The 26,019-nt window shown below is 48.7% G+C and overlaps 7 protein-coding genes across 7 annotated transcripts; 4 read left to right on the forward strand and 3 right to left on the reverse strand.

The window, feature by feature from the left end:
- Window positions 1–827: 827 nt before the first annotated feature.
- On the reverse strand, window positions 828–3,660 carry BKA67DRAFT_656959 (periodic tryptophan protein 2; the record flags this gene model as incomplete). Its single annotated transcript, XM_046107032.1, has 3 exons — window positions 828–3,414; window positions 3,480–3,592; window positions 3,643–3,660. The coding sequence occupies 3 exons, from the start codon at window positions 3,658–3,660 to the stop codon at window positions 828–830; spliced, it is 2,718 nt and encodes a 905-aa protein (XP_045959256.1).
- Window positions 3,661–5,356: 1,696 nt separating this feature from the next.
- Window positions 5,357–7,518, forward strand: BKA67DRAFT_559183 (putative MFS transporter). Its single transcript, XM_046102374.1, has 4 exons — window positions 5,357–5,837; window positions 5,896–6,274; window positions 6,339–6,998; window positions 7,052–7,518. Exons 1-4 carry the CDS (start codon window positions 5,647–5,649, stop codon window positions 7,301–7,303), a joined length of 1,482 nt encoding a protein of 493 aa, XP_045959257.1. The 5' UTR covers window positions 5,357–5,646; the 3' UTR covers window positions 7,304–7,518.
- Window positions 7,519–7,878: 360 nt separating this feature from the next.
- On the forward strand, window positions 7,879–10,835 carry BKA67DRAFT_559187 (uncharacterized protein). The gene is made up of 6 exons (XM_046102375.1): window positions 7,879–8,225; window positions 8,305–8,897; window positions 8,974–9,005; window positions 9,056–9,973; window positions 10,062–10,458; window positions 10,509–10,835. Exons 1-6 carry the CDS (start codon window positions 8,050–8,052, stop codon window positions 10,667–10,669), a joined length of 2,277 nt encoding a protein of 758 aa, XP_045959258.1. The 5' UTR covers window positions 7,879–8,049; the 3' UTR covers window positions 10,670–10,835.
- A 1,700-nt stretch (window positions 10,836–12,535) lies between these two features.
- Window positions 12,536–13,668, reverse strand: BKA67DRAFT_675017 (uncharacterized protein; the record flags this gene model as incomplete). Its single annotated transcript, XM_046108773.1, has 3 exons — window positions 12,536–12,790; window positions 12,878–13,100; window positions 13,187–13,668. 3 exons carry the CDS (start codon window positions 13,666–13,668, stop codon window positions 12,671–12,673), a joined length of 825 nt encoding a protein of 274 aa, XP_045959259.1. The 3' UTR covers window positions 12,536–12,670.
- Window positions 13,669–15,255: 1,587 nt separating this feature from the next.
- On the forward strand, window positions 15,256–16,234 carry BKA67DRAFT_644556 (uncharacterized protein; the record flags this gene model as incomplete). The annotated part of the gene is made up of 3 exons (XM_046105851.1): window positions 15,256–15,651; window positions 15,724–15,875; window positions 16,214–16,234. The coding sequence occupies exons 1-3, from the start codon at window positions 15,504–15,506 to the stop codon at window positions 16,232–16,234; spliced, it is 321 nt and encodes a 106-aa protein (XP_045959260.1). The 5' UTR covers window positions 15,256–15,503.
- A 1,988-nt stretch (window positions 16,235–18,222) lies between these two features.
- Window positions 18,223–19,791, forward strand: BKA67DRAFT_559192 (family 28 glycosyl hydrolase). The gene is made up of 2 exons (XM_046102376.1): window positions 18,223–18,769; window positions 18,829–19,791. Exons 1-2 carry the CDS (start codon window positions 18,530–18,532, stop codon window positions 19,714–19,716), a joined length of 1,128 nt encoding a protein of 375 aa, XP_045959261.1. The 5' UTR covers window positions 18,223–18,529; the 3' UTR covers window positions 19,717–19,791.
- A 2,351-nt stretch (window positions 19,792–22,142) lies between these two features.
- Window positions 22,143–25,841, reverse strand: BKA67DRAFT_516191 (uncharacterized protein; the record flags this gene model as incomplete). The annotated part of the gene is made up of 3 exons (XM_046097793.1): window positions 22,143–22,516; window positions 22,556–25,606; window positions 25,679–25,841. The coding sequence occupies 3 exons, from the start codon at window positions 25,839–25,841 to the stop codon at window positions 22,143–22,145; spliced, it is 3,588 nt and encodes a 1,195-aa protein (XP_045959262.1).
- Between the last annotated feature and the right edge of the window lie 178 nt (window positions 25,842–26,019).

The following is a 26,019-nucleotide window of genomic DNA, read 5'->3' on the forward strand; positions in this document are numbered from 1 at the left end:
TGAAAGGTGGAGAAATATATAGTGGATGCCACGCAATTTACATCTTCTGTTTGGCACATGCAACTGCCCTAGTTCAGCCTGGTCGCTGACACGGAATGCAGTTCATCAGATGATCCATAAGTACAAATGTATATGACTCTAGTATCGATGCTGCATATTCAAAATCAGGCAGTCAGGCAGTTGAGCAGGGTTGTAAACCAACTATGAGTGCGTGAAACATTTAATTCGTCCATTATAATGTTTGTGATCGCAGCCAATGTAACATGCGTACTGCAAAATCCCGGAGGCACTAGGTTAAGTTTAGATGGTGCATATTGTACTCCAACGGCCAACTTCAATTTGTTTCAGGTTTGCCTTATGCTGGTTAGACTTGTTCGCCGGAACAGCACAAGTTAGAAGCGATGAATGGTTTCCGTGTGTAACAAACAATTTTTATACTTCATCTTTGTTTATGATTTACATGCTACTTTAAACGCCATACCCACGCAGACGAAAGACCTCAATCCTCGCTAATTACCCGACTCTTGGTCTGCAACAGGTGCAGCCGCAGGGCTAAGCTGTGTGTTTGTATGTCTTCTGAGGTAAAAGTCCGCCCCCTGATCCTCGGGCCGTATCTCTATGGGCATCACACCTAGACCCTCATGACTTGACGTGACGTATCGTATGCACGATGCTCTTCGAGACGTTTACGGCCCTTGGGTTGGTATGGCGATTTTTGACGCCTCAAATCCGCATGCAAATTTTGCTCCTGTTCGTCGGTCCAGGTCTTCTGCAGTACAAGAACCCCAGACTCTCATTAAGTCGGCGATGGGCCGCCGGTCAGGCGCTCACTCTAGTCCAATCCACTCATTCTCCGATACGTTCTCCTCCTGATTCAAAATATCGGCTAATGTTTCCTCCTTGGCCATCAGGAGGTTGACTGAATCGTTTTGACCATCTGCAAGGGACAGTTGCACCTTTGCGTCTTGACTCCTGTCAGTCGCTTGGCCAAGGAGATAATCCACCATGTAGACGTTCTCATCAGCCAGCCTCCTAATATCATCTCTCATTTTGGATATGGCCCTTGCAACAATACGAAGCTCTACGTCCACCTTGCTTCGGTTAGCTGTGAGCCACTTTCCATGCTTGTCCATGAGTGCCTTGATCCACAGTAGACAGAATTCCATATGTGGAGAATCCTCGGTCTGTGCTGCCACGAAGCGCAAAAGTCTTGAAACGTAAATAGTCGGGAACTGCTCAACAACGAGCGCAATCTCAGTGTATGGGATGGCTTGGAAAACTCTCTTGATCAAACCAGCTTCGTTGAGACGGAAAGCCATAACAAGAGCCTTGAGGTAGTCCTTGTCGTTTTCTAGAACAGCGAGAGTCGAGGCTGGTGTAATTTCAATGTTTAGGTCAAACGGATCGAACTGGAGATTGCTGTCCAGGCTGTAAACAAGCAGACCTTCAGTTGACGCGGCACAGAATGATGTACCGGCAGGCGAGAAGCCGACACCAGTAACTCTGACTTCTGGGTTCTTCTTCCTAGCTGAAGGATCACCTCGTTTCGACCCAGGTAGCAACGTGTCCTTTCGTGCCTCTCGATCGGAGTTTTCACCCTCGTCATCCAACAGACCTTCAGGTCCGGCTTCAGTAAGCAGTTTGCTGTTAAGGAACTCCTGAGTTCCAGACAGCGAGAGATTGACGCTAACAGTATACTTTTTGAGGAGGACCATCGTGCTAACAGAGTACAAGCAGATATATTTGCTTGATCCAGCAGCTAACAGACAACTGCCGTCCGTACTGTACCGAATAGTGTTAAAGCTCTTGTTACCACTAACATTAGCCGCAGTTCGGCGATCTGAGATCTTGCGACCTCCCGACACATCTCGGCGGCCATCAAGACCTGATACTTGTTCGGCGTCCGAGATGGACCAGAAAGTTAATTGGCCATCCAATGTTGATATAGCTAACTGAGCCGAGTCAGGTCGGATGGCAATGTCCAGAACGTCGGCTTGAAGCTGTAGCGGTTCGCTTGTCTGTGTTCGATCGAAGATGGACCATATTCTTGCAGTCTTGTCCCAACTTCCGCTGACTAGTAAACCGCCATTAGGAGCAAATGCCAATGACGAGACAGGTCCTTCGTGACCAGATAGCTGATCGAGCAATTGACCGGTTTGCACAGACCATATGTGAACGTCGAAAGAATCTCGCGACCCAGCAGCTACAACCTCTCCGCTAGGATCCACGGCCATACAGTCCCATTGAAGTCTTGTAGGTGCAGTGAAGGTCCTGAAATTTCGGTATCTTATTAAGTCCCAGGCCCTCACAGAGCCGTCGAAACTTGAGGTAAACAGAACATTACCCTTTTTGGCGAACTCGCAAGCCGTTACACCGCTGGTATGTTCTGTGAAGGTGACAATACAGAACCCGGAGTCAACGTCCCAGACTTTGATCTTGCCGTCGTCGGCAGTTGTGATGATACGCTGGCCGTCTGGTGAGTAGACTAGAGAGTTTATCGAGTCGAAGTGGCCTTGTTGCTTCAGGATGTACGACTCAGACTGCCACTCCCAGACCAGCAGCTGCCCAAGTTTCGAAGCGCCAAAGGCGAGCCACTCTCCGCTTTGGTTGATCGTGACAAAGTCGATATCGTTTTGGGAGATACTCAGCGTATGTATCATGTTGAATTCGGGCATCTCATAAAGGCCAAAGACACCGTTGGAGAATCCTGCCACCAGCAAATTGGACGCTGGATGGTAGGATGCGCAACGAACAGTCGCGCTGCCTTGCATGAAATAGTGTTTCTGTACTATCCTCCAGCGCATGTCGGCTGCCTCGTCATCTTCCATTTCGTCATCAGAGTCTTCCGGCGGGGGGGCATTGGGGTTCCTAGTGTATTGCCAGTCGAAGACGGCTCCGTCTTTGCTCACAGTGTAGATGGTTTCTTGGTCCTTGGAGAACCAGGCACCAATGACGGCTTGTTTGTGACCAGACAGCACTGTAGGCTGGAAGCCGTCTTCGGGGTTTAGGCTCCATACCCTGGCGGTTAGATCCTTGGAAGCAGTAAGAAAGAATCTCGAGTCCGGGGACCATTCTATATGTCGGACGTCATCAAAATGACCAGTGTGGGTATGGTGACGGATGAAAGGTGCAAATTCAAGGTCTCCTTCGGCATTGGCGTCGGGCGTTGAAGGGACTTGCCATACTTCTATCTTCCGACCTAGTCCCACAGCAAAATGACGACCGGAGGGCGAGAAGGCGAGGGCGGTTACCTTGGATCGAAAGGAGAAGTGGTATATGGAGACTCGGCGAGGCACGTTGGTCAAAATGGCATGTCCATCATCGTCAACCGACAGCAACAGATTGCCCCGTGGAGACAGGCCGATCCGAGCGATGTTCTTCCGATGCGCAAACGGCAAAGTGTGCGACTTGTTTCTAGGAACAAGTCAGTCAGCGAGCCTGTGCCAGCGTATGGGTTGGGATCCGTCTTGCGCACTCACTCCACGAGGTTGAAGACGGTGACTCGATTCGAAACTGGAGAGAAAAGGCAGGTGCCATCTGGGCTATAGAGCAGGTTACCCTGGCAGTAAACCGTGCCTAGCAGGTTCGAGAACTAGAGGGCAAGTTAATAAAGTACCTCCAGCATATGGCGCTGCTTCTGACCTTGAAATCTGTCTTCATCGTCGCAATCTCTCCATAACAACCATGAAATCGAAGGTCCGGCGCACGCTCATCTTCAATACAATGCAAGCCTGCGCGCCTTCCTCCCAACTTTTTTCTTATCGCTCTTATCAATGATTAGATTAGCCTGCAAGTGGTTAAGCCGCCTGCTGCAACTGGCTCTGACTGGTGCCAAGCATAGTGGGGTCGACAACCGCCACCTGCGCGTGGAAACCCTTCCAGCCGCTCGGCGGATCTGTATTCAACTAACCTCCTAGTCTACGTTAGTGCTACAGTCGCCCCCCTCCCCCCCGCCTGTAAATAGGTACAGTACCGGTGTAACTACCACAAGTCTCATCTGAATATAAATGTAAATATACTCGAACAGCCAGTTATTTCAATATCACGATTTGTTGAAATCCCATCTTTAGAGACCACCGGGGCCAAATCCACCACCGCTACCCCTGAACAACGCTGCTTCGAGTGTTCATCAGAGCTTCGATAGGTCTCGTTTTAAAGACTAAATGTTGTCTATTCATCGAGTATACCAACACACGAAATGCATGAAGACCAGCCAAGACGAACCACAGCCCATAACGGACCCCCTTGTTTCCGATTGGTTTGTGCCTTCAGTAATGGAACATAGATATAGCACTCAACGAAATAAAGGGGAAGATTTTCTCGAGAAAGAAAAGTATACTGAACATGTAGAGCCGACTTTGCAGTTTGACTTCACAGATGGTTGAATCGAAGTTCACAATTAATATGACGGTATCGAATTTAGCAGCCGCCATAACTATCATCAGCCATTAATCCTAATCTCCGCGCTTACCAAGCTACCAAGTACAAGGTTCACGAACGACGTCGAGGATATAACCCAACCAAATGTTCTAACATGCGGCTTGAAGCGGTCTTTGGTTCTGGGTGTTAGCAATATCCGCAACTTTGGATTTTGATGGTTTGATCGGTGACCTAGCTGGGCCTTTGATGAAAAAGAATACAACCATCACCGACCCACTTGTATTTTGTCCTAGAATCTTGCGGCGAATCAACTGGACGGTGACTATAAATGAAATCAGTTGTGTGGTCTTTCGTCAGGATGTCGACCAGTCCTCGATCTCACATGTTGGGCCGACCCACGCTTGGACAACAGTCAATTTCACTGCAAAGTTGAAGTTAGTGATCGACTAGCTATACGAACTGGCACACATTTGGTATCGGTGGCCGTATCTAACACCAACAGCTTTACCCTCAAGCACACCAACCTTCCTTTTTCCTTTTGAAGTCAGAAGACAGTGTCACACAGATTGTCATTTTAAATCTAATATGGGAATATTGGAGCTAGCGTGGACCGATCAGGGTCAGTGACACACAAATACTGATTCTTAACTTCAAGTCGCGGTGGCTAGTGGAAAGTGATATAGCTCAACTTTGGGACATGATACTTTATTTTTACCTAAGATACGCATCATTGTTGTGTCTGGTGCCACCTGCCGGTGCTTACTTAGGTAGGTCATGTTATAATATACTGCGTTTTACACAGTCAGTACTATACCGGAAAGTTGTAGAAGGCTTGAGGTGAGGCTCTGGATTGATGCCAGCGGAACAGATGCTTCTGTTCCTACATTGCATCCCATTATGTTGCCCAATGCCTTGGCTGCGTAATTGGTATGGATGGCGGACCTGGCAAACAATCCAGGCAAGCCCGCGGCTGCTTGAGCATCATCCGCGGAGCAATTGGATACGCCCGCGGAGCTGGCGCCGGACGATGTATTATCTTCGGAGACATGACGCGGATGTTCCAGACTCGCCGCGCCGCTTCTTCAAACATTTATATATAGTGTCTGTACTGGTTCGAATTTACGGATCGCACTGCAGTTTTAATTCCCGACCGAGCGTGGGTTGTAATCTTCAAGGTTACTGCACCCGACCAGCCTCCAGACCACGACTTTGGGCTTCGCTCACACAGACCGCCAGGAGATCTCCGAGATCAGCCCAAGCAGCAGAATGCCCAGTTCAAAAGAAGTTTCGTCAGATGACATGGCTCCTGAGCCTGAAAGAGGCGAGGACGGACGCCTGTCTGAAGGCATCACAATAATTGACTGGAACGGACCAGATGATGCTGCAAATCCGCAGAACTGGCCCAGCGGCAAACGATGGTCACATATCGTTGTCGTGTCTTTACTGGCTCTTGTGACGTGAGTCTCACCACTTGCTGCGCTTTAATCCGTCCCAGCCTTATGTGCTTGAATACAGAAACATGGCGCCGACAATGTGCGCCCCGGCTATCAATCAGATCAACGAGGAGTTCGGCATACATTCCTCAACTGTCAGCACCCTCTCTGTCACACTCTATGTCCTTGGCCTTGGAGTAGGACCTATGTTCATCTCACCAATTAGTGAGGTGTATGGGCGCTTACCTGTCTATCATATTTCTACGCTCGTTTTCATCGCTTTTCTCATTGGCAATGCGCTGAGCCAGAATATTGCCCAATTTATGCTTTTTCGCTTTCTTTCTGGCTGCGTAGGCGGGACACCTATGGCTCTTGGCGGAGGTAGTATCGCCGACGTTACCTCCCTCCAAACAAGAGCAAGTGCCATGGGATTGTTCAGCTTAGGTCCCTTGACAGGACCGGTAAGTAACTACCCTTTGGCACAAAGATTCGGGCGCGTTTAGATACTCATAGTCCCCAAATCAGGTCTTAGGTCCCGTCATTGGAGGATTCGTGGCGGCCGGCCTCGGATGGCGCTGGGTATTCTGGCTTCTGACCATCCTCGGGGGTGCTACTGAGATCGCGGCCGCCATAGTCATGCGAGAGACGCACGCACGGACTCTCCTGGAGCGCAAGACAAAGCGTGTTCGTGTTGCTACTGACAATACGAAGGTGCACTCCAAATTTGCTACAACGCACCTCACCCCGAGCCGCGTGTTGGCGCAGGCTCTCCTCCGGCCCACCAGACTCCTCATACGCTCGCTTGCAGTATCTGTCATGTCCTTATATGTAGCCATTGTCTTCGGACTACTATACTTGCTGCTTACCACTTTCCCTGACGTGTTTGAGGGAAGCTACGGTTTCACTATATCTACATCCGGGCTGTCCTACCTTGGACTTGGCGTGGCATTGATAGTTGCGATGGTGGTTTTCCGGACTCTCGGTGAGCGTGTACGGGTATCCCATTTGAATTCGGACGGTAGAGATCAACCACGGCCAGAGCTCCGCCTAATCTTGATGATCTGGTTCAGTCCGTTTGTAGGTCTTGGCTTCTTCGTCTATGGCTGGACAGCCGAGAACCAGGTGCACTGGATTGTACCCATTATTGGCACCTCTTTCATCGGATTTGGAGCCTTTTTCGTATTAGTAAGTCTTGTATATGCCGTTAAAGGAGAGATGCAAGGTTCTAATATCACTAGATGCCGACACAGCTCTATCTTGTCGACTTGTTCGGGCCCGAGGCAGCTGCTTCTGCTCTGGGTGCTAATAATTTCCTGCGATTCTTGTCCGGTACGTTTCTGCCACTAATCGGACCGCCCATGTATCGGGCGCTGGGCCTTGGATGGGGAAACACTTTGCTTGGATTTCTAGCGTTAGCTTTCGTTCTAGTTCCAATGTTGTTCTACAAGTACGGGGAGAAGTTGCGGCAAAAGACGATAGAGTTGCTATGATAGGAAGCAAAACCCAAGATTTGGCCGGTTGGCTTTTCGAAAATTCAATATTACTTCGAATGTTTACTTCATTCATTACAGGCAGATTCGGCAACCAAGGATGGTCTGGTCGGTGTGGTGTCCTTTTCTTTGACACATAAAAGCCGTAATATAGTCGGCACAAGTCCAGAATGTAACCAAAGAAATATCAAATAACCATAGCTGACCTGGAAGACCAAGAATATATTCTAATAGAATCCCAGGCTGTTTCATTATTGAAGCTAGAGTTTGCAAGATGGGTGAACAGAAAAAGAAATTAGGTACATATGTATATAGAAATCGCAATGACTCATTTACTATATAACTTACGATTTTGATTACTGTATTTTTTCTTCTTCTTTTCCTCCTTCGTATATGCGTGTTTTCTGTGCGGCCTTCAGAGCGTGAGGCGGAGTGACGGAGTACTTCCGGACATTGCAATTGCATGCTTACCACCGCATGTTCCCTCGACGCCATACGATGTAGCAACCAAAACGCAACGCCCCACCCACCCAACCAGATTCAGAGTGTTATAATACAGTAGATGACATTGCCCTAGCTAGTGAATCCTCCTGCTTGCCCAAGGCTGTCTTTCATGACATTTATTATGCGGTTTTTGTAATTTGCATGCCATCTCTCCTTGCCCGATTCCTACAAATAGTTTGGTTGATCCTTATTCCCGACCCCTCCTGGAACGTGTCAACTTGAAACGCAATTAGATATTGGCAATGTCGTTCGCTTCTTCACCGATTCTCGCCTTGTCGCCATCAATGGGACATCAGGATTCGGGCACACCTCCCCCTGGTGTTGAGTCTTCTGCATCTATTACGCAGCCTCATACGAGTCACGCACGGCGCCGCCGTGATAAACCGCAGCTTTCGTGCGTTGACTGTCGCCGCCGCAAGTGAGGACAATTGCCACCATTTCCTTGTCTTCATCCCTCAAAGCTGATGGGTAAGAAATTGACCTGGCTGTCCCCTCAGATCGCGATGTGACCGCAAGCATCCATGTGCCAATTGTTTTACCCGTGGGCAGATGTGTGTTTATCCAGAGAACCATACGGTGGCCTCAGCACCATCAATTCCACAGCCGTCGCTGGCCGCAACCCCCAACCTACAGGACCGACTGGATCACCTGGAGCGTCTTGTATTATCACTGAAGAACGAGACGTCAGACGTCAAAAATACCATTTCAGGCCCATCCATTGAACCCAGTGGCAGCGTTCAAGATTCAGTCAGAGATGGGAGTTCGGAAGGCGGTAGCATGCATTTTAGTGCTGCGGAACACCGCTACATTAGTGGCGACCATTGGGCTGCTATCCTCAACAGCATTGCTGATCTCAGAGATCACTTTGATCGACAAGAGCACCTTGGACTGGTCTCTGCGTCCGATGGGGTGTCTACCAGGAGTAATGGGGGCCAAAGTGCTGGCGTAAACAAGGGACAACGTGCACTTCTTCTGTATGGCTGTCGACCCGCAACTTCACGTGCTGACATACTTGCTGCGCTGCCCCCTAGAGAAGCCGTGAGCCGCTACGTATCCCGCTATTTCAATCGTATGGATCTTGTATCTTCTGGTGAATGCCCCGTTGCTATATACTCCGATGAAAAATGATTCTGAGGCCTCGTTGGCTGACCTTGGGAAAACTTTAGCTGCTGTTCATGGCCCTACTTTTCTCCAAGAGGTGAGCAAACCCTGTGAAGGGTCGTCAACCAAATGCTAAATTGGTCACAGTACGAAAATTTCTGGCAGGATCCATCCCAAGTCCCAATCATCTGGCTCGGGCTACTCTTCGGCATGATAGCGCTGGCTGTTCTGTCTTCGGAGATGCACGAAGTTGGCAATGGTAACAGTACGGAGCAGCTTTTGCTTCAAGTTCAGTTATATCGCGAAAAGATCACGCAGTGCCTCATCATGAGTGAGTACACAAAGTGCGGGCCATACGTGTTGGAAACGATCATCCACTATGTCTACGTGGAATACCTTTTGAAACCGGACGCCGATCAAGACCTTTGGTTTCTACTAGCACTAGAAGTCAACACAGCCAAGCGCATGGGTTATCATCGTGACCCTCGCCACTTCTCAGACATCTCTATTCTAGAAGGAGAGATGCGGCGTCGCTTATGGGCCACAGTTCTGCAAAGTGATATACTGATATCCAGCCAAATGGGCATGCCGCGCATGACGTCCGACTGTCAAAGTGATACAGCCGAGCCCCGCAACCTGAATGACACGGATTTGGACCAAGACACAACAGAACTGCCGCCGTCACGACCTGAGACTGAACATACAACGACAATAGGAGTCATAGCACGAAGACGATTACTGGTGGTTCTTGGTACTATCTCGGATCTAACAGCTAAAGTCAAGCCTGTCAGTTATAGTGAGTTCCTGAAAGTCGACAATTCTCTCCATGAAGCCGCGGATAGCATTCCCCAACCCCTGAAGATGAAGCCTATCACCTCGAGCATGACCGATTCGCAGCAACTGATTATGGCCCGGCTGTTCCTCAATCATATGTTTTACAAGGGACAGCTTTTACTTCACCAGCGATTTCTTTATATGCCGTCGACGTCTTCTGATAAGGATACATTCGAGTACTCACGGAAAGCCTGCATTGATGCTTCTTTGGGAACCCTTCAAATACAGCAAGTAAGTGTCAAGTTTTATCAAGTTGACTGGAGTGGTTCGTGGGTGATCTTTTGCAAATTCGTCGATCTGATACAGCTGGATGCAATAGACTTTGGATGAGGAGACTTGTCCCGGGGGCCAGCTTGATACGCTGCGTTGGCGAGTGACATCTATCATGAACCATCAGTTCCTCACCGCCACCATGATTCTGTGTTCGCTCTTATACCGTGGGAGAACAATACAGCGGATAGATGAGATCACTGCAGCATTGCTTGCGTCCAGAGCCATCTGGATGAGGAGAAGCGTAAAATCTCGTGAGGCACAGAAGGCTGCTGAAACAGTGAGCATGGTCCTTGCAAGGGCAGGAGCAAGCGACAGATTCGTGCCTGAGGATCCTTCTCCACCGACTAGCACTACTACCACATTGATGAGAGATATTGAGATCAGCCTAGGTTTGGACCAAATCGGCACCTTGACAAATGTAGACCACATGTTATTCCCCCAAGGTCAGTATTTAATCCATCTCCTATATGACAACGCTGACAGTATGATGTAGTCCCAGGACCTACAAATCTTCCATTTGCGGTAACGTTTACGGAATCTGATCTTCAGCAACCCATGGAGTATTCTATGAATATGGACATGATGGATAGAGCTGGCTGGGCATTGCCTCAATGGTTAGCGACAAGTCAGCCTTCAGAGCCAGAAGCGTTGTGATAATGATGGGCACACACAAAACGGGATTTGAATGGACTTGGTAAGAGGATGATCTCAGAGCTCGGCACTGGCAAGTTACTCTATATAGGACAGCTGCACTGCCTATAAGCACCTGTCCATCAGATAACCAATTTGAAGTAATCCTACTGTCACATCGATAAGCTAGGTTTTCATGGTCTTGATCTTCTGCTTAAGGCGTGCTCGGAACAAATCTATTTCAGTATGCTGAGAATACATAGGGATGCCCGCCGACACGGACATAAGTGGACCTTCATGAGTTTCGTGATTCCTAGCATAATCTAGCGTGAAGTCCTTGATTCTACATTCATGGGCTCTGGCTTCCATTAGAAGATTGTAGATCTTTAAAAATGCTATAAACTCTACGATGATCACTGTTTCCCTCCCTCCTTTTTGGGGGGAAGGGGGAGGGAGGAGGTCTACATAGCCTTTCAAACATCCTGAGCTGCGTTCTGTACCTATTGTAGTCTAGCAAACCTGGAATTTGATGCCGTTTATTTACTTGACCACTATTTATTGGCAAAGATGCACGTCATCGCCCCGCTAGACGCTCCGATTATCAGGTTGCCGAATGACCATGCAATAAAACTGGTACCGAAGGATCCAAGACACTATTTGCCGCCTGGTTTCATCCGGGTAATAGCCAACTGTGGTCCTTGTATGTGCCAGTCTCGTCCGACATGGAAGCTACCATGACCAGCAGGCAAGGATCGCCCGTAGGAGCCGCTGCTCACATTGCCGCAGTGGGACAAATTTACTAAAGAAGACGGGGGTTTGTTGGCATCGCGACTGTAGCTCCGGATATCGATACATCCCTTCTCGTGAGTGTTACCGTTGCGCAAGCCGATGATGAATATGTGTCGCTGCTTCGAGAGTCACTAGCCGTTGCAACACACCCACCTGGCGTGCATGCAAATACTCTGGCTATCAACGGTGGAATCACTAGATCTGTGAACATGCTCAGCCAGCGGGTTTCTCATATCATGGGGTCCCGGTTCCTGCGAACTGAAATCTTTCATACCGGACGCAACTTCGCATCTTCAAACATGGCTTCGTCGAAAGGACTCGTCCAAAAAAGAAACATATAATGCCAAATTTCATGAATCGAAGCTTTCGGGGTTTATATTCGATTTACTGATTTTCTCATGAACAACCAAATTTTCTGCTTGCGCGCTAACTCATGCGACGTTGAGCTGTGCTCACACTGGACACCCAGCCCAGCGTCGCAGCAAGCAGCCACAAGGGATGAGCACCACAGGAGCTATTTGAATATTGTCTGCCTATTCATCTGTCAAGTATTAGTCTGCGGTGATCTGGCCATCGGCATAACCAGGATCATGGGTGTGATATGCAGCGCAGCCTCAGTGGGTGACATTTAGTTGAAAGTTACCTGGCTCAGTCACTCTATGAAGCCCCTTAGACTTATCCGTCCTGGTTGTATGGACATTGCCATCAGTAATTGTAGCTGAGCATCGTCAATTTCTACTTATTTGCGCCCAGTATCGCCACCCCACACGTACAGTCGACAGCCCACTTACTAGAAAAAGACTATTCGGAGCCTATTCCGAAGAGCCTCACCCTTTATGTACACCAGCAGGGGTAACACATTCATGAATCGCCTCTGGACTGAGACTATCCAGGCACTGGAGTTCGCTGAGGTGCACGATGCGTTAGAACATCTACGTACGAAAACTGTGATCTAGTTTGATAGATATTCCAAGCCAGTCATAATCGCAAAATGCTGTGAGGAATAACTGGAGCCCGGCGGCAAGACTCAGGACAATAGATGACTCCCAACAAGGTAGGTGGCGAGGCAGTTTGGGCTAAGAGTGATATTAGATACCAGAGGTGGCAACCAAAGTGATACTATCAACCCATCCAAATACAAGAACTCCTTATAAAACATAAGCTAGGGAGGTAACTCGACCACCATTCTTCAAAAGCCTAGGCGATTCTATCCAGTGATTGATTTCTACGTTGTATTTATTTTGGTGGGTCGGTCTCTTCAGCCCAGACTTCCACGGCAGCTATTTCGTTCCCATCAAACCACGAGTTGGATTTGGCATCCCTGATGCTGACTTTTCCGCCAACAGTGGCACCTTCCTAGAAACGACGCCACTTATGTCAGTAAAGTGGCTAATGAGACTGAACAGGAGTTTGTCACCTGTGGGATCGGGAACGAATACATACAGTACTGGAATCAGACGGACAGGCTACCCCATTCACGATCCAGCCTAGTGGGCCAGTGCAGAGGCCCGACTTGATAGAGACAGCCGTGACTTTGTTGACTGCTGCAACCATTCTGAGGTATCTTCCGCCTTGTCTCTCTTCCAGAGTTTCCGCTTCTTTCGTGTCCAAGTCCCGTTTTACGTTGTTGGTATTATCTTGCTGAGGTGGGGATCGCCAAAACCACCTGGTTTAATTCGTTAGCAAATCATTCAACGAAATGAAAGAAAAATACTCATCATGTAGAAAGAACTGGAGTAGAATTTGCCTCACCTTCCCGTTGCAGAAGAAGTGTAATACTCATCCAAGCCTCTACAGATCATTATAGAGCCGATAGTACGCAGAACTGTGAACCCGAGACCCCCAGCACCGTGGCAGTACCACTTCGCTTTGAGCTGATTACCGCTGGAGTCTTCTACTTGGTCGGTGCCGTCCCGTTTGGCCAGAGCGTTGATCTCGTCTTCACTTACGCCGCGCTCAGTAAGGTCTCGACGACGCTTCGCACGCTCATCGGCGATCTCTCGTCTTGCCTTTGCGGCGGCGGCAGCATCTACCTTGGCTACTTCGCCGCCGTCTGGTACCGCTTCCCAGTGTAATTTTCCTTGGGAATCGAGTTGCTTGTAGACTGACTGTAGGTCTACGTCGCGGGGTAGGAGGTCGCGCGTATCCACAGCTCCAAAGTCGGCATCTGCAGGATGCGCATAACCCAAACCTGAAAGGGCAAGGACTGTGGTAAAGGTGCGAATAATCTGCATGATGGCGAAACAGTAGGGGACTACAGTTGAAAAAGATGTTTCTCGTGATATAGAATTCGAAGTTCCTTAGACTTGTGCTATAGTCGTAATTGATATAATGACTTTGATAATTATTGAAAGGACTTTTCTCGGTTCCGTGGTCGATATTTATGCTTAGAATCTAGATGTGAGTAGACGTGGCGATATCATTGCTGAGGCTATGAATACCATAGCGTGAAGCATGATGTGTAGTGGCGGTGCCTAGACTCAAACTGCATTGATCAACACAATATAGAACAATTACGCCCGCATGGGATCATGGGATTCGTGGCCTCCATGTTCTAAACTTAGGAGGATATAGCTTGATCCATTGAGGTGTGTTAATTGTTCCTGATCTTATGCTTATGGCCATGTTATGCGACATCAATCGTAGTAGTTAAATGGGCAATCAACGCCCACTGCAAGGGTCTATCACACACTTGGCAGACTGGTATGGCCCACAGCATCCAACAATCACGCGTGAGAGTCCTCCAGACTCTACGCGTTAAGATATACGTTATGATCCTATGTACTCGGTTCCAGACCGAATAATGAAGCAGTCGAACCCCCAAGCACCACAAATAATCTCATCTAACCTCATACGGATTTGCATTGCCGCAGAATCCTCGAGCACTAAACTGCCATGTGGTATACTTAAGCTAAGAACAGCAATTTTGGGTTGTTGATCAGTCGATCATCCATCATCCTTCGTTGACCGGTAGCGTTGGCCGCTAAGACATCCAATCACAATTTAGGTAGATCCATCGCAGGGATATCAAATTCGCTGTCTCAGCACTCCACCGCTCACCACGAAACAGACGTTACTAGAGTTTGAAATGGTTGGAGTTTATACCACTGAAGCTCATTTGATCGACAATTATATCGAAGCATTCGTTAGTAAAGCCTTGTGATTTCTAGCCTGACTAATATCTCGGACGTGCTAGTATGTCTGTCGCTTTTGATCATACGGTTCCAAACAGGAGTATACATGCTTCTTGACCAAACATCACTGCTAATTCGGTTCTTAGTTCATATCACATCAAGACAAACCTGTATTACAACCAAATACTCCTAAAATCCCACTCCGAAAGATGAGGTCATCTAACAACCTGAAAGGATTGATCGCCTTTTATCATATCATATGACAATTGTGCTGTGCCATAAGCTCGGACCTTTCGCTGAGTTCATGATCTACCAAGTGGGTTTAGCCTTACCAAATGATAGCAAACGTAGCATTGATTTGGCTTAGATCTGGATGCCCGGGACGTTGGAATTACGTATGAGGCGCTTCCAATCGTCGAGATTGGCTAACAGCTTTGGGGCTGAGATGCTTATAGTCTTGAAGATCTTCGTCATATTCTCATCCGTCTCTCTTTTCATCCATCTATATTTCCAATTATCTCTATTTTTATAAAAATGCCTAATCATATCAGATCGATCCTCCATCCTGAGGTGTTTGTGAACTACATCGATGTGCGTCCCACTTGAGATACGCTGAGTACTGCGACTGTATGTAGGGGTTGAGACATGGCGTCATGAGGATTTTGGTTACCAAAGAAAGCAGAAAGAAAAAAGGCACACACAGACTCGTGCAACATATCGACGCCATGTGTAATGACGGACGCTTGTCTCATTCAACTATAAAACCACAGTCATCGCACCTGAATAAACCCTCAGAATTATCACAACAATTCATCCAAACAAGAATCAAGCCTCAAATTAATTCAGAACCAAGCAATACGTGAGTGCTGCGAAAAGAATTAGCAATACTCATTTTTATATATATTTCCCCCCTAGACGTCAACCGCACTCTCATCATGTACAAGATCACAGCCGCCTCTATCCTCCTCGCTGGACTATTTGCGGGCCTCTCTCAAGCAGATCCAAAGTGCTATACTGGACCGACTCACCGAGAGAAAGATAATACTGCTCTGTGGCAGTGTGTAGACAGTGAGGAGAAAAACCGTATGTGACAAAATGGCAATTACCTTCCTCTTTATGGTATTATACGCAGGCCACTGACTCGATACCTGTTAGCACAATGGCATGACTGGACTTGCGAGCAGAAGCACTTTCAGTACTGGAGTAATGGTCATTGGGGAAGTCCTGGTGATTGCCTTGGTGGTTGTGTTCCCTGCCTCGAGGGGGCAGCCGAGCTCGGCGCTGAATGGGTGAAATGTGACCAGGAGGTGAGCTCTGCTCACTGCGCGGTGGGATGGTCCCCCAGTGGACTTTCGTTCTGCTCGAATGGAGATTGGGGTCCTTGCTAAGTACCAAAGAATTCAAGCTTTGCAGAGTTTTTTGTCTTACGAGGCTGGATATGATAGTGCATTCCTTTGGTCGTTGACGTGATAGCGGGTGGATTTTTGGTTATAGGGAATGACTTAGGCATACTTGTATCGCATCAATAACAGTCACGCTCTCTATAAAACAGGGACAATTTCATGCTTGAATAGAAACTTCCCAAGGTCTTGGGAGCCACGAGATCGGATTACACGCAGTCTGAACTTAATAATTCATCAACCAGAACATGGAATACCTGGGATGAAGCAAGGTAGGATACGTTTATTAAGCTTTTAGAAGGGATATTTATCAGTGAAGAGTCTACAAAAGATAAAGAGGGTTGGCTTGAGCTATTCGTTGCTTCTAGTACTGGGGTCGGACCTTACCTGATGGCGTCAATTATCATTTCAATGCTCTCTTACCTGCTTATTTTTGCTAGCGCACGCCATTCTAACTCCTCATCACTCTCATACCAGTGTGATATATTAAACAACGATCGGTACTGACCAGTGCTACTATAACTGGGAAGATCACATGCTTTGGTTCAATGGCGAACACGGTCCGACGTTTGACTGAAGCCATTCTATTGAATTTATTGAGCCACCGGCTTGAGCATACAGGTTTGAAGCATATCAAAGTACCGGACTTAATAGCCCAAGCTCTGCACGAACAGTTGTGTCCTTGGGCTAGTGAGAATGATATGCATCATAGTGTGACTGTTGCAGGGTCTATCAAACAACTCGTCCGGGCAACGAGTGAGAAAATTATGTAAAGGGCATCATGGGATCGAAGTATTAGCATCGTTATACGTACTAACGCAGGGAACGAACCAATTCTATCCATATTTTCATGCCATGATAACACTGCTTGGATAAATCTGCGGGAGCGAATATGATTGCAATGTTGACAGGAAGAAACCGATATGGGTTAGGTTTTTTTTTTCAAGCATACCAGGGTTTCGTGGAAGAGCTAGGACCGGCCGTGGATCTTGGTAATGAGACGGACCATACCCTCTACTTTTTCCGTCGTCGAAGATGTTTTCACGTAAACGCTACCCGGGTACCGAGTTTGGAGTAAATTCTCCATAGAGAAGCCGGTAGTAAGATCTGCATAAACGGACGATCGGAAATATGCTACATCTAAGTACAGTCAAATCATTGAACCTGAAGAAACCTCATATTCTGTTTGATGCGACGCAAAGCCTGAGACTGACTTGATATCCTCTCGTGTGGGTTTGTCTCATCAAATTCCTCGAGAGCCCTCCACGCAATTCCATAGAGATCAAGGGGGCTCTCCAAAGCATCAAATATACAAGCTGGGTAGATATCCAACTTTGGAAAATATCTACTTAGATCATACGAAGAACCTGGATTTCTGTAAAGGATGGCTTGGAACCGCTGGTCGAAGTCGTATATCTTGGTTTGCCTCCGCATATTATGGGCGATATGTTGGGCAGTCATCTAAAATCTACCTATTGTCTATTGTTTCAAATCTGACAAGAACTTACGCGTGGTAAGGCTGGGGAAGGTGACATGGACCATGAGCGCTATAGTATCTTGTTCAATTATGCAATTACCAGCAGTAATTTTTGGACAAGCCGTATCCAGAAAGTTTTCGACAGAGTGAGAAGTGCCATCCACTAACGATTTACGGAAGTCCCATAATGGTTGTCATACACGCACCTAATTACACTAATGTAACAGTTTATCAAAAGAGATCATGTCGAAGCGGATGTCCAGGCGCCCAGTTTGCCACCATGCAGGTATTTCTGAATACACTATCGAACGCCCATAATGTTACGCAGGTCATGCATCCGAGCGTGTGATCAATCGTGTGCGGTCTCGTTGTATAAACGAGTCGTCTAACCGATATTGCAGATCTCGAGCGTTTATAGGTAAAGAAATTATGGAGGGTCGTTTGGAGAATACCACCTCGATAACGGATGATAGGTGTCTAAGACGGTGTTATTAATCACAGGGGACCACACGCACGCGGCGATTCGGAAAGAGTCGACTCATGACAATTTATTTCCAAGCAGAAGATATCAGATCATCGTACTCAGCCCTCCCAACTTTAATATGTTCCCCGAGCCCGCGATGATGCGGCTCTACGAATGCAGATGCTGAGCAACCGTGTCATTGGCGGAAATACTGTGATTGTCGGCAAGTTCCTTCTTCTCCGTCTTGGCACGCTGCAATGGAGGAACCGGGGCCGTCGCAGATAAAGATTTAGAGTGGGAATCAGCGAGAAACAGTGGCGCCAACATGGATTAACAGAACGCCTGCAGGGGAAAAGGGCCAAAAACAAAATGAAATGCAGGAACACCAAATATTTCATTCGGGATAGCTCTGGCCATGTAGTCCTTGGCATCGCTCTTGGCACCCCTGATGTTTGCATCCAATTCAACCCAAGCTTTGGGTTCTTATAAAGCCGCCTCACTTGGCGATCTCTTGTTTTCTTCTTTCTCGCGGCTCAGAAGTCAATCGCCAAGTTTCGCCAGGACGCCGATATTCCAACTAGAGCCACTCCTTACGACTCGACACTTCCCAAGCTAATCATAATGCGATCCTCTACTGTTGCCATGGCTGCCCTGCCGGTTGCTGCCCGCGCTGTTTGCAACCCGAGGTATACAAACGATACCACGTCTGCAGCTTGCATTGTTACCGAGTACTCGGCTATCGCTGCGGCCGTCGCCAACTGCACAGACATCGTTCTCCAGGACATCTTTGCCCCTGCAAACTCGAGCATCAATCTCACCAAGTTGCAGGCTGGCAGCAGAGTCACCTTTGCTGGTAACACCGTGAGTCGCAACACCGCGAATTATGCCTCCGGCGCAATGTTTAACTAACATCTCAAAAGACTTTCGGTGACACACCTGACCATGACTTCATCCCAATTCAGGTCTCGGGAACAAACCTGACCATCACTGGAGCCGAGGGCCACGTGATTGAGGGTAACGGAGCTGCGTACTGGGATGGTCTGGGTTCCAACGGCGGCGGTTCCAAGCCCAACTGGATGTTAAAGCTCTCCAAGGTGTACAGCTCCACCGTCAGCGACCTGCACATCGTCAACTGGCCTGTACACAACATCCAGATCACGGGCAGCAGTGGTGTGACCATCGACGGCCTGAACCTGGACAACAGCGCCGGTTTCGCGCCCAACGACATCTCCGACGGCTTGGCCGCTGCCCACAACAGTGACGGCTTTGGCGTCGCGAGCAGTGACAGCATCTCCATCATCAACACCAGGGTTATCAACCAGGACGACTGCGTTGCCGTCACTAGCGGTACCAACGTGCTGGTAGACAACGTCTACTGTGAGGGAGGACACGGCCTCTCGATCGGCTCCATCGGCGGCAAGAGCAACAACACCGTCAACGGAGTGGTGTTCAGCAACAGCCGGCTCGTCGACTCGAGCAACGGTGCCCGCATCAAGTCCAACTCCAACACTACCGGTGAGGTCTACAACATCACTTACAAGAACATCACCATGTCTGGCATCACCGACTACGGTCTCGATGTGCAGCAGGATTACCTCAACGGCGGCCCGACCGGTGAGCCCACCAACGGTGTCAAGATTGCCAACATTACCTTCATTGACGTTACGGGTACCGTCACTGGAGATGATGCTTACAACTACTACATTCTTTGTGGTGATGGCAGCTGCACCAACTTCTCCTACACGAACGTTCAGATCACGGGAGGCAACGAGAGTTGCAACTACCCTGCCTCTGGTTGCCCCAGCTAAAGGATCCAAGTTGCAGAGAAACTGTATAAAATTTTTATAGACTGTATATAAATTGTTCACCACCAAAATAGTATTACTTTCATCCCGCAGTGACGATACGCGCTTGACAAGTCGTCGCTCTACTGCAATCAGCATATCACATAATCCAATTCTTGAACCAGATTGGTTCAAGAAGCTGTAGAGCTACCTACCACATTCCCAAGGTCCAGTGCATCCGGTGACTGGGTAAATAATCAGGAACGCCGGCTTTCCTATTGTTCTTAATCTGGTCATGTGATACTAGCTCAAGGGCTTCGCTGCAGACAAGAATGCGCTCGTCGCACTGCTTGCGATCCCTGTATGTTAGCTCTAGTTGACCCTTTCCCCTCTTTCTTTTTGCCCCGTATCATAAACTAGTAATTCAGGCAAGGTCAAACTGCTGGAGTAACACAGACATGTGGAGTTTTTTATTTTACTGACGTTGTATGAGCTTTATAAATCATCTTAACTGTATGAAAGAGGTCGCTGGATTCGTTGTGACATCTGTATTCATACAGAATTAGGGACTCCAACAGTAGCGACAACAAAATTCTCGCTGGAACCATAAGAGTAACGAGTGTAGATCTAGATTAGCCAATACAAAGAAACCAGATCATGTATCTATTCGTCTAATCCAATTATTCTTTTTGGAAGATAATCAAGATACCTATCAATAACGACCATCGAAACACACATCGGTATAACTATCGCAGTTAATCAATAGTGCTCTCCCATTTCATTTCACGAGTAGGACTGATGAGGCCCTATTATCCTGGCGGTGTCTTTTGCTGGTGCTAATCGTCTCTGTAGCAGCGTAGTATCGCTCGCATATTTGACTCACGACAGTTGCGAGTGACGGGACAGGCCGTATACGAATTTTCCGACGCGAACTCGCCGTGGCCGATTCTTCTGTCATCGGAATCATAGAGCCCAATGTTGCGATCCTTTTGAAAGGCTACAACACCATGTACGTCGCGCCAGGATCATGAAAGAAGAAACTTGAAAAAGACGAAGAAGAAGAAAAAAGAAGGCGAAGGAGCAATCGAGAGAGACTTGATGAACTTACTGCTGTGAGGTAACCAGCTTGCATAAGCACTATATTCAAAGTTCCACTCAGCGATTTCCGGTCCATCCGGTCTGTATGAATGACCGACAAGTCGAAGCCCTGTATCCACCGCTCACGTTACGGCCGTTTTGAATCTCAAATCCCGTTGCGGTGCCCGTAGACCGACACGGGGGTAAGTTTGTGGGCTTCTCCCTAGAAGCGAAGAAGTACTCCCAAATAATGAGACCTAAGGGGTTACATTTCCAGATGGTGAAATGGCGGGGAAGACTGAAGAGGGCTTCTTTATAGAAGATTTGTGTAAAGTGATGTAGAGCTTATATATTTGGGCTTGTGTGGTAAGGCTGTTTGCGGTGAAGAATTTCCAGAGACGAAATAAAAATCGTGTTTTGGGAGGAGTGATGTTTCTTCTTGTAGTTAGTCCCAATGCTGAGAAGATTAGTGTTCCGCATTTGCAGTGAGTAGAATATAGAGCATATCAGCAGAGACTTGTACATATATTAGAGCATATTTTCTCTCTCTGGTTGAAACGACTGAAGAATCGTGCAAACTTTGATAACGCCGCATTTTCATGCCAAAATCTATCGGACTTGTGGCATAAAGTAGCGGGTGTCTCCGTTTTGGTGCTCATTCACGCACATACTGATGGCGTAGCCGGCTAAGACGACCAGTGTCAGGAGGGTGGTAAATGTTCTCTGGTTCCGAGGTGAGTCAACTCTCTGGTATTTCCAAGCGATGTGAACTCATGATGCGACGGCACTCAAGGTTTTGCCCGGTTTTATATCCTTAGCCAAAATCGATTGTTTTCTTCCCCGTCCTCAACCCTCGTTTTTCCTCTTGTTTGTCGCCACAGGTACCACGAACATATATCCCACATTTGGAATAAAATATCGCACAGCTGCGGCATACTATCGAGAGGACCAGCGTTTTCATCTACCGCCTCCAACAACATCAACAAATTAGTATGGACATGACGATGAAGTCGAGCATGATGCTAATGCTTGCGAGTCTTTGCATTGCCGGACAGGCCGGAGCTATGGGACCACTTGTCGTGGGGTTCGAAGTTGACTCGTTTGAGGGTATTGGGTCATGAGTTTTCCGATGCGGTCGCCGGAAACACCGACGAAGAAACGGCTTCGAAAGTAGGGAGTTGAAGTAAAATGTGTAAAGCTTCTGAAAGCGGCAAGTAGGTCGCAATCAAACTTCCAAATGGCGGGCACGTGAAGTAGAGATAGGCAGAAAACAAATCCAAACCTCATGGCAAGGGGGGTGTGGGTGGCAAGTAATTTAGATCTAGCAGAAGTAGTGATGCGAATCCATGCATTATTCATTAGTTTGAACGCTTCTATTGGCCCTCAAATGTTGGGCCTTTCTCCTCGACCTTCACAACCAGGTCATGTTGAACACGGAGGTATTGACTACTCGACAACGCTCTGGCCACAGTGGTCTCGTTCTTCTCAACGACCATTCTCCTAAGCGCCCTGACCAGGAAGCCTGCAACCAAGTCAACACTCCATGAGTCTGGTATCAGGCTTAAGACTTCATCAACGTCGAACCAGCCACCAAAACGTTCGAGTAGCATGCCTGTTTGCTCTACACGGTCGCTGACATCTTCAATCTCGAAGAACTCGCCGAGTAGAGCACGGAAGAGTCGTGCCTGTTCATTCTCAGTGGGTGGTGCGCTCTCCCGTCTCTTTGGCGCTTTGGTAGTTGCCGGGGCTGTTGGATGCGGGGATACCGGAGTGGCTTGGTAGATACTGTAGATACTAGCACCACCACGCAAGCAATAAGCTACAGCGGTATCGTAATCACCGAGGCGATGGACTAGCAACCGTAAAGCGTCTTCGTGTTTGCGCTCCCGTCCATCCAGTATGATGGTCTCCGGCACTAACAGATCCGGAGCAGTTGCCCCAAGACTAGTAATGCGATCTCTAATCGCAGCTGAGTTATAATCGTACTGTCCGCCTAGTAGCTGCAGCAGACGAAGTCTGCTTTGCCAAACTTCGTCATCTGGCGGTGCATTTTCTGACAAGAATTGACGGTAGGTGGGTTTCATCGGCCGCAACGCGCGATAGGCAGCGTACGTCGCGGCGAACATATCGCGACCCTCTGAGGAGGTCTCAAGATAGGATATCACAATATCCAAGTAGTATGTGATGAGCTCGTTCACGTGTATGGTGTGGCCTTGACCGAAGACCAAATACTCTAGGTAGTACTTGACAGCGTCAGGAGCTTCTTGGCGCAAAAGCTCAACCACTTGTGTCGGCTCAAACCTTGGCGCACGCCCCTTTTCTTCGGCGAAGACTTGCACGCCAAGTTTAGGGTTCCGATTTGCGAGCCATACACCATACTCACGTACTAAGGCCTGGTTGCTGATTTTTGCAAGATAGTCACGAATGCGTTGTTCGCCGTCACGGAATTCTCCACCGTCATCTCGCTCTCCCTCAACAATTCGGCGCCATGTGGTAAGCACCTCTTCAGCCATTCTGCGGCTTTGGTACAAACGGCTGAGCACGAACAATCGATGATAGGATTCAATCAAAGTCTCAGCTCTTTCAAAGCAGTCAACGCCATTGTCCACGAACTCGTTCAGCTCGGAACGGATCGTCTTCCCTCTTGGTGAGCCTGGGGGTGAGTATTTATCAAGCTCCAAAAGGACCGCTAGAAGCGCAGCGTCCACCGTCCGGAAGACCTCATTCTCGTCTGGGATGCTGCCAAATCCTTTCTTCCGCCTCCATGCGGTAAGAAAACGCTTCAAGAACTGAAGTGTCGGTGGTGGCAGAACATTCACACCCGACCTGCCTTTATCGAAGGCATCCGTGGAAATGTAGTCCTCGGCTGTTTTCTTCACGCCACCAAATATCCAAATACCCCTTCGGGTTTCTATTACTTCGTTGCGGACGCCTGGCATGAGTGACAAGACAACTCGAGGGTCTAGTAAGCTATCGATCAAGACTTCTTCGAGAGCTCGTAGTTCTGGTTCACTGAATGGTTCTTTGTCTGGATGTAAGAAGCTCGTCAGTAAGAGCACACCGGCTCTCTGTCTGATGTAATTAAATGTCAAGAACTCAAGTTCCGACTTGGCATCGCGGCCACGGAACGAGTTAAGAACACTAAAAAGCTCTCGTCGCTGGGCGACTGTAACAATCTTCGAGGTCGAAGCTTTTTCGAGCTGTGCATCTAGCTGGAGGATGAGAGGGTTGCGTAAAGCCCACCATATCTGATTGCCAGACCATACAGCAACACGCCCCGTAGTCCCCGCTAGTCTCCGGGCGAATTCCTTTTCTTCGACTTTGCGACTGCTTTCCCAGCCCTCAGGCAGGGAGTCGTCGTCTGGAGAGTCATTATCCCTTTCGAACAACTCCTTTTCTTTTGATACCTGCTCCATGGACGACGCAGTTCTGGAGTCTAGGCTCCGGAGAGACAAAGTCGACATTTCTGGGCCACCAGAAAATGGCTTGAACCGCTGCTGACAGAGTCTGTTCACGATGTCTTGAAAGTGAGTTTCATCTGAGCCTATCAAAGATCGGACGCCTATGGGCTGCGAAGGCTCGACAGTATGCGAGCCAGCCCTGGGCGGTTCAAGCCAATACTTGCTAGTCTCGGGTTGAGACCCGTCAGTATCCCATCTCTGGATCTCCAGGCCGTTATGGATACCATCCCCGAACTCTCTGCCCATTGAGGCCAAGACATATCCTTCCTCCTCCTCGTCCAGAGTGGGCCGGGAAGACGATAAGTCCGAGACACCACCGTCGACGACAATCTCCTTAGGATATCGATCGAACTCGATGGTGGGCCTCGTGGGATCTCCGTCAAGGTTCACAAACATACCTATGCCCGGTTCCAGAGGGCCGGTTCCCGTGACCAAAAGAAACTCCTCTGGCGTCGGCGACACAATGTGGGGCTTCAAAAAGACGTGGCGCGACTTTGGGGTTGCGGTCGGTTGAGGCAACCCTTCTGCTTGGGGCTGTGGTGTGCCATCCCTGCTTTGGGGCTGCTCTGGTGGTTTTGGACTGGCGGTCGGCTCTGGTGGTTCCTGGAAGACGGAATCCTCCTGATCCTTGGGAGGCTGCTCCTGCTTTCTGTTCCCAGAGAGCAGGTTTCCCAAGCTCGCTCCTCGTCGATGGGATTGAACCCCGTGGCGCTCGTTGTCGGGACGGGCTCGGCCGGCTGAAGATGAGCTACGGGCTATGCCTCCACCTTCACTCCCCGAGACATCCTGGGTTTGTCCTACGGCTAGCTGATCATCATCGAGTGATGATATTGACATCAAGGGGATCCTCAGTTGTCGTTCAATTTCCAGGAGGGAGTAATTCCGAGAGTCGGCGACGCAAGCAATCGTATCTCGTCTCACTGTGAGGGACGTTGCAGGAACATCGATCTTCTTCAAGCCGCGAGCATCTTCGCCTATCTTGACGACTTGTATCCTGCGGTTCAGAGAAAGCAATATGGTGACACCTGTGCCTTCAGCATGTTGGTAGTCGTCGCGTAGCTCGTTAAGATCGAGGCCACCGATCCAGTTGCAGTTCTTTACCTGGGTGTTGTTGAAGACGGGGCTGAGCTCTGGCAGCGAATAGAAGGTGACGGTCCAGTTGCACAGTATGCATGCCTTTCCCACTCGGGGCAACAGCAAGATCTGTTGCACACCAGGCTTGGAGCTGCTCGAGGACCCTGGGGTCTCTGCGTACGCGGGCTGGAGTCGCGAGGCCTGGACGAAGACGGGGACGGCAGATGGGTCGGAGGGATCAGGAGGGATCTTGACGAAGTGAATGAGCTCCGAGGCAGAAGTTCCGACATATAAGTTGCCATCTGTTCAAGAATGGGGCAGGCAAGTTAGGATTCATGTTTGAGTACGTGGGCGACGGTGTGAATGCTGCGAACCTAGGTAATCGACGCAATTGATCTTGACATCGTCATCCGTCGCGCCGTCGGCTGAAAGCGGGACGTCGTTTAACAGACTGCGGAGGACGAAAGGCCCAGATTCAAGATTTGGCTGGATTGGATCTCCCTGAGTGCGCTCGTCATCTTGCGCATCGGAAGCCATTATATTGTCGCAACACCATTATGAAAGAGAGTTGCAGTTGATAGTTATCACGGCGGCGACAAAGAGGTGAACAACTAAATCTAGCCTGTGACCTGGGGGGGGGGGCTGTAAAGTACGTGAGTTAGTGGCCTGGCGTTTGCCGTGTAAGGGCGAGGCTGGACGTTAAATGTTACCTCAT

This window comes from Truncatella angustata (genome assembly GCF_020726525.1).
Source record: "Truncatella angustata strain MPI-SDFR-AT-0073 chromosome Unknown BKA67scaffold_3, whole genome shotgun sequence".
NCBI classification, from domain to species: Eukaryota; Fungi; Ascomycota; class Sordariomycetes; order Amphisphaeriales; family Sporocadaceae; genus Truncatella; species Truncatella angustata.